Source organism: Apium graveolens, unplaced genomic scaffold, assembly GCF_009905375.1.
Source record: "Apium graveolens cultivar Ventura unplaced genomic scaffold, ASM990537v1 ctg6653, whole genome shotgun sequence".
Taxonomy (NCBI): Eukaryota; Viridiplantae; Streptophyta; class Magnoliopsida; order Apiales; family Apiaceae; genus Apium; species Apium graveolens.
In genome coordinates this window covers 9,009-17,191 of record NW_027419668.1, presented here as the reverse complement: position 1 = coordinate 17,191, position 8,183 = coordinate 9,009, and the positions used below count along the sequence as shown (strand labels likewise).

Sequence of the window (8,183 nt, the reverse complement as noted above, 5' to 3'; positions counted from 1 at the left end):
CCCCTTGGGATTCCACTTGTATGTTGGATTGAAGAGCGCATCACTAGAGCTCATCACAGGGGAAATATTCCCATTAGAATCAGGATGAAAGTTTTAAGAATAAAAGGGTTTTATTAATTTGGCCTCGGTCAAAACAGATTGGATTCCAAATCAAGCCATTTAATCTATTAAATTTTTAATACATTGGGACTTAGTATGTTAATTGTTAATAAATTTAAGTCAAGACATGATTTTCTTTAGAAATATAATCATGTCACAATTTATATGTATATATGACTAAATATAGAAAAAGAAGGAGAGAAAGATAATGAACACAAGAGTACAGTTAACTGTGTGCATTGCTATACTACTACAGAGCAAGATAATGAACACAAGAATACAGTGAACTGTGTGTATTGTCTATACTACCACTTCTGCTGCATTTTCTGTTGTGCTTTGTTATACAAGAAGGAAGAGTAAGTCTCTTTATATAAAAAAACATAGCTTCTCTTTAAAGCTTGCTTTTGTCACTTGGTGGCTCATCTTGCTACATTAATTATGATGTCACCATTGTGACATGATCTCACTTGTGTCATATCCTAGCTAATATTTAACAAATCATGATATATGAATTTTTTTTATTTTGGAAATTTGAATGAAGATAGAGGTGCATTTGCATAATGATTCTTTGTTTTGTTTGAGATTTATAAAATTAGTCAATGATATATTTCTTCACTGAAAAGAATTATTTTATTTGATGCAAGGTGTGCAGTGACAAATTCTCCACTATGGACTTACTAGAAGAATTGATTGCTGAAATTATATCAAGAACTCCTGTGAGGACAATAGTGTCATGCAAAAGCGTGTGCAAAAGATGGTGTAATATAGTTTCAGAACCATTTTTTTCGCGTCTGCATCTCTCTATATCATCTAAAATGCTTTTACTTCATCAAGGAGACGCCGAGGACGTAGATGATGACAATGATGGTGACCTTGCAGTGGTTGAACTAGATGACCAACATCACCAACATGATATTCATCACGAGCCTATGATGAGATTTTCCCCGGGACTTGCCTTGGGAGACTATGTGGGGTTAATTGGATCAGTTAATGGGTTAATATGCTTAGAAGATAGTTATGATGATTCAGCATATGTATGCAATCCAATTACACAAGAGTACATACGCCTTCAAGATTCCGAGTACACCAGAGTATCATATTTAAAGGGATATTATGGCTTTAGACTTGTTGAATCGAACCAACAGTACAAGATTGTACGTTTTTATAAGGGTAGATTTCCTTCAACTGAATATGACCTAGGGAGCGAGGTTTATACGCTTGGAACCGGCATGTGGAGAGATCTAGGACATGTCCCCTTCCATCTGAATGAACATGATAGGGGTCACTATGTCAGTGGCCGCCTCCATTGGTTAGCTGGTGAACTAATATGTGTTTTCGATTTGGATAGAGAATTATTTCGTCCAATGGAAGCTCCTCCACGGGCTCCTGGGAATACAGATCATTTTAGCATCTTGGGAGTCCATAATCATTTTAGGAACTTGGGAGTACTTAAAGGTTGCTTGTGTATATGTGATATAACACTATACTCTGAACTTTTTATTTGGGTGAAGAGAGATTATGGCGTGGAAGATAGTTGGAGTAAAAAACTCATCATCAGTCCTAATCCTCCGTTACATGAAGGTATAAATACCGACATGGTTCGGCTTCTTAAAGTTCTCAAAGATGGGAACATCTTAATGTATTGTGACCAACTTCAATTGTTCACTTATCATCCTCAACATAAAACATTGCGACATCATATTTTCCCGGAGGGTGAGTTTCTCACATTTGGTGCGATGACTTATGTCCCCGGTTTTATCAGTCTAGAGAGGAGTTTCACCTTGGAGGGTGTCAAAAGATGGGAGTCTCCTCAAGTAGAAGACTGACTTATAACCGAATAGAGCAAAACAGGATCGAAAATAGGGCCGAGTCCGAGCAGTCTCCCGAGTACTAAGGCCGAGTAATCTAAGTTGTTGAACTTTGCTTATTTTACTGCAAAAATACAAGGTTTTTATAACTAGTTCCATTTCAAGAACACGTTATTTTTTAAGCTTTTCTAGTTGTTTATCTAATATTTGTATGTACTCCTAATTTCAAAATTTAATAATTACTGTAGGCTGTGAGATAACTTTAGCATTTAGTGCTTGACATTTTTATAACATTTACATATCATATAAATGATTTTTATGTTGTATGCTTGTAAATTGCTCTTGGTTGATTCTGTTTTTCATGATTCATAGTATTATTTCCCTTTCATCTTGATGAGTGTAGTTTATTTTATTTATTCAGCTTTGGCCTAGCTTTGTTGGGCTTTGGTTTTAGGTCAAATTTGGTGGTCATACTTTAAATTTTTCATTTAGGAAGGCCTTGTTATAACTTCTGTTGTTAGCTAAGTTGCAGTTTGAATTATACAGCTGGTTTTACATTTGTAATCCTATCTTACATTATGTTACTTGTATAAGTTATCCACACCGAAGAACTGTAAGATTTAGAGGCATATTTCTTTTAGAGTGGCTTTTCATTTGTAGATGTTAGTATTTCCCTAAAATTGAGTGTTAAACCAAAGCGAGTTGGGTTAAGAAGTAAGTTTAAAGTCAAATGACAAAAATGCATAAGTTCATTCGGGGTTATGTATGTGAAAGTGAAAGAAAATCACAAAAACCAGTTTAATTAAACCTTAAAACTGTGTCTGATTGTTAATCTACGAGTTTATGATGATATTCAGATTGCAATATAACAGCAGTTTAGAGTCCAGAGATTGCAGTGTTTCAGATTTTCCAGGTGGCTATTTCTCAGGATTAGGTTTGTTAGGGTTTTATGTATATCTTGTTTATCTGGATAAACCTTATCTCAAACAAACTCACCACTTTATCTTATAAATCAAGTTTAAAATCTCTCAAGCCTTATCTTTACTTGATTTATCTTTTTCAACGTACTAACAGATCTGTTTAAAAGCTTCATTCAAATATTTTCAAACAAACTTATCTTCCAATCTTATCTTGTGTTTGAAAATAAATCTGTTAGAACTTTGCTTATAAATACAACTCTTCATTTCAGATTTGTAGCTAACACTTTCACGAGAATCCTTCATCATCTGAAATCATTTTCTTGTTTCATACCCGAGATATTCATATCCAGAAAAACAAGAAACTTAGTTTGAGTTGTAATCAATTTGTTTATTCTTGTAACTGAATAGTGTATTCATATCAACTTTGTGCCGGGTTGTGGCAAGCTTGATTTCAAAGTATAGCAAGGTAGCTAGAAGGCTAAGGAATAGCAGTGGGCTAGGTAGCAAGGTAGCTTGGGAAAGGGTTTCTTTCAGGTGCTATATTGGTAATCAAGGAAAAGATTGTAAGTTCTTTTATTAAAGTTGATATAATACATTCTCTATGCTAGTTGGCATGGGGACTTGGATGTAGGCCATAGACTAGGTGTAGGGGCCGAACCAAGTGAAAACTTCTGGTGTTTTTTCTTTTCAGTTCTCAGCATTCTGCATTTTATTTCCGTTATTTATTTTCTGCAGTGTAATTGAGACTGTCCCATACCCTGTCTCATTTGTAAAGGGACTGTCCCATTTGCATAAGAGACTGTCTCATTTGCCTTGACAGTTAGAATATTATTTTATCTATCGAGCCATCGAATTTCATTTGGTATCAGAGCAGGTGCATTTAATTCTCTTTTTAGTGTTTATTTTGCTAGCGATCCATGGCTCAACCAGATAGGTATTCAAACAATTATCCACCACTGCTTCATGGTGCTGAAAACTACAATGACTGGAAGTTTCGAATGAAAATCTTTCTCCAGCGTGATGCATTTGAATGGGATGCTGTAGAAAATGGTTTCACAATTCCTATGAAAGAAGGAAAGCCAAAATCTCTCAAGGATCTCTCTCCCGAAGAAGTGAACGCAATGAATTCCAATGCTAAAGCTATGAACTCACTTCTCAATGGCATGGTAGCTACAGAATTAAGAAAAGTTTCAGCATGTACTACTGCCAAGCAGATTTGGGATACGATCAAAGTCAGCCACGAAGGCACGTCTAAGGTACGTGAAGTAAAATTAAGTATGCTAATGAGTGACTATGAAGGTTTCAGGTTGGAAAGAGATGAAAGCGTGCGAGATGCTCAAGGGAGGTTTCTGACATTGATGAATTCCATCTCACTTCTGGAAAGGATCATTCCTCAATCTGAGATAAATAGGAAAATCCTCAGAGCAATGCCAAAGAAGTTTGCTCCAAAGGTTACCATTCTGCAGGATTCAACACTGCTTTCGACTATGGATACTCTAACACTGTTCAGTGAATTGGAGGAATTCGAAAATCAGCTACGTAGATATGATGAAGAAGATGAAGCTCCTCGTAAGAAAACTCTTGCACTTAATGCAGATGCAGATGAGTCTCCTGACGATTCTGATGAAGATATTGCTCTTCTAACAAAGAAGTTTCATAAATTTCTTGCCAAACGGAATGCCTCCAAATGACCTGTGAAATCGCAGTTTATGAAGAAGGACTTCAAATCTAATCCGAGCAAGGAGGTTAAAGTGAATCAAAGCAAAGATACTTGCTTTGAGTGTGGAAAGAAAGGGCACTTCAAAAAGGACTGTTACAAGCTGAAGAACAAAAAGAAGGCATTAATTACTTGGAGTGATGATGAATCTGACGTGGAGATCGATTCAGACGATGAAGTTGCTCAACTTTGCTTTGCTGGACTAGAGGACAACTCCAGTGACAATGATGAGGTACAGAATATTAAGTATAATTCAAATATATCTTCATCTATGTTGAATTTGCAGGTCCAGGTTAAAAAGTTAAAAGAAAAGAATGCTTATTTAAAACAAGCATTAAGTGAAGTTCTTAGTGAAATGGATGACCCCATGAAGGAAGAAGCTTTAGTTGCTGAGAACAAATCATTGCTTGAAAGGGTTTCAAAACTTACTGAAGAAAATCTATATCTCAAAAATGAGATTGAGATGAAAGATGTATGTCTTGAAGCCTTGAAGAAAGAGTCAATATCTGTTGATTCAGAAACCGTTAAAGAAGACAGTGTTCCTGATCCCCTGGTTCCTGAATTAAAGCAGAAAGTCGAACAGCTTGAAAAGGATTTAGCTAAATGTTTTCATGGAGAAGGAACTTTGAATGCTCTTCTTGGTGAACAAAAATCTTCTCTTGATAAAGGAGGTTTAGGATGTGAGTCAATCAAGAAACGTGCATTTCAAGGCGGTTACAAGCGAACTCCTATGAAGTATAAGATGCCTTATGAGAAATGTCGAGATTGTGGGAAAGCTGGCCACCCTACATCTGAATCTAGAATATGTGGTATCAAGGGCCACTCTTCTAACTCATCTTATAAATCGTCTGCTAGATATAAATCTGCTAATACTTCTGTTAATATCGTTCAGATGTGGATTAAGAAATCAGATAGACATTTATATAAGATTTGTGATACTAACCAACCAGGACCCAAGGTTAAGTGGGTACCTAAGACATAAAGCAATTCTTGCAGGTTTGTTTGAAGGTCCATGTTCCGCGAAATAAATGGATCATCGACAGTGGCTGTTCACGTCACATGACGGGTGATAAATCCAAATTTTTATCTCTAGTTGCCAAGGAAGGTGGCTTAGTTACTCTTGGAGATTCAAACACCGTCAGAATTATTGGAAAAGGCACTATTGGTAATGACAGGTTTGCCATTTCTAATGTTCGTTTAGTTGATGGTTTGAAATATAATCTTATTAGTGTAAGTCAACTTACTGATGCTGGTCATAAGGTTAAGTTCGATAAAGATGTATGCTATATTGGTACTCATACTAACGAGTTTGCTTTAGTGGCCAAAAGAAAAGGAAATATTTTCGTATTAGATTTTGATGAACAGCAGGAGGAAATTTGTCTTGCTACTGTTCAAGATCAACAGTATCTTTGGCATCGACGTCTTGGCCATGTTCACATGGATCTTCTTCGGAAGATATCTTCTCATGATCTGGTTCGAGGTCTACCAAAGCTGAAGTACAAGAAAATAGAACCTTGTTCAGCTTGCCAACTTGGAAAACAGGTGAAAACTTCCTTTACTGCTAAGAATAAAGTATCAACTTCTGTTCCTTTGCAGCTCCTTCATCTAGATCTTTTGGTCCAGAAAGGTATGTAAGCCTAGGAGGTAAGAATTATGCTTTTGTTATAGTTGATGATTATTCTCGTTTCACTTGGGTATTATTTTTACGAACTAAGGATGAAGCTTTTGTTGAGTTTAAGGATCTTATTACTAACCTTGAGACTAAGTATTCATTTAAGCTCAAGACTATTCGTAGTGATCATGGAGGTGAATTCGAGAAGGATTTCATAACCTTCTGTAAATCAAGAGGAATCACTCATGAATTCTCAGCTCCTCGAACTCCTCAGCAGAACGGAGTAGTAGAACGCAAGAACAGGACTCTACAGGAAACTGCCAGAACTCTACTGCATGAGAGTAAGCTTCCAAGAAAATTTTGGGCTGAAGCGGTACACACTTCCTGTTATGTTTTAAATAGAGTACTTATCCGTCCTATTTTGCTTAAAACTCCGTATGAATTGCTTAAGAAAAGGACTCCTAACATTAGTTATTTTCGAGTATTTGGTTCCAAGTGTTTTATTTTAGATACTCAAAATAATCGAGGCAAGTTCGATGCGAAATCCACGGAAGGAATCTTCTTGGGATATTCTTCAACAAGCAAAGCTTATCGTGTTTATAATTCTGTCAAGAACAAAGTAGAAGAATCCATCAATATTACATTCAATGAATCCTCAAGGAATATATCTCAAATTGATGAAGACACTGCGGATCTATCGTCTCATTCCCAAATGAGACAGTCTCATTCCGAAAAGAGTCAGTCTCATTCTGACAAATCAAACAGTCAAGACTCTCCAGGTCCATCTCAGTCTTCTGATAATTCTTCAGGATCTACTCAAGCTTCAGATGAATCTTCTGGCTCTCCAAAGACTCCCGATAGTGTTTCAAATGTGAATTCTGTTACTCCTCTGGATAAATCTTCACAAGCGGAAATGAGGCAGTCTCTTTTGAATGAGACAACTCCTATTCATTTCCAGGCAGATAATTCTAATGAGGAAGAAATGAGTAATATTCAACTTCCTAAGTCTTCTAGGACTGTGAAGAATCATCCACCAGATAATCTTCTCACTGATTTAGATCAAGGGATTTCTACTCGAAGCAGACTTCATAATATATGTGCATTCTGTGCTTTTGTTGCTGAATTCGAACCAAAGAATGCTCAAGAAGCAGTTGCAGACGAACACTGGTCTGTTGCAATGCAGGAGGAACTGAACCAGTTCGAGCGTTGTGATGTTTGGGAACTCGTCCCACTTCCTCAGGATGCCAAGATCATTGGTACTCGCTGGGTTTTCAAGAATAAGAAGGATGAAGATGGCAACATTATTCGAAATAAAGCTCGTTTGGTTGCTCAGGGATACAACCAACAAGAAGGAATCGATTACGACGAGACATATGCTCCAGTAGCTCGTTTAGAAGCTATTCGAATCTTAATGGCTTTTGCAGCTCACAAGAAGTTCAAGCTCTATCAGATGGACGTCAAAAGCGCATTTCTAAATGGCTATCTCAAGGAAGAAGTCTACGTGAAGCAACCTCCAGGTTTCATTCACGAGAAGTACCCTAACTATGTTTACAAGCTCAAGAAATCTGTCTATGGATTGAGACAGTCCCCTCGTTGTTGGTACGAACGTCTCAGTCAATTTCTTGTGAACAATGGTTTCATTCGTGGTACACTCGATCCAACTCTCTTTATTTTTCATAAACGTGATAACTTTCTTTTAGTACAAGTTTATGTTGATGATATAGTATTTGGATCTTCTAACGAATCTCTGTGTAAATGGTTTTCTGATTGCATGCATAAGGAATTCGATATGAGTTTGATGGGTGAATTGCAGTACTTTCTAGGTTTGCAAATTAATCAGTCTAATGCAGGAATATTTATTCACCAAGGCAAGTACATAAAGGATCTACTCAAAAGATTTGCACTTGATCATGTCACACCTAAATCAACTCCGATGAGTACTTCAGTTAAGCTTACAAAGGATGAACAAGGTACACCTGTAGATGTCACTAAATTTCGAGGTATGATTGGTTCATTGTTATATTTAA

The 8,183-nt window shown here is 36.7% G+C and overlaps 1 protein-coding gene across 1 annotated transcript; it reads left to right on the top strand.

The window, feature by feature from the left end:
- Positions 1–767: 767 nt before the first annotated feature.
- Positions 768–1,925, top strand: LOC141703443 (F-box protein At3g07870-like). Its single transcript, XM_074506972.1, has one exon. It carries the CDS (start codon positions 768–770, stop codon positions 1,923–1,925), a length of 1,158 nt encoding a protein of 385 aa, XP_074363073.1.
- The last annotated feature ends 6,258 nt before the right edge of the window (positions 1,926–8,183 follow it).

Bases quoted from the DNA above. Each gene is read 5' to 3' on its own strand.
- LOC141703443 (XM_074506972.1), top strand. From the start codon at position 768: ATGGACTTACTAGAAGAATTGATTGCTGAAATTATATCAAGAACTCCT.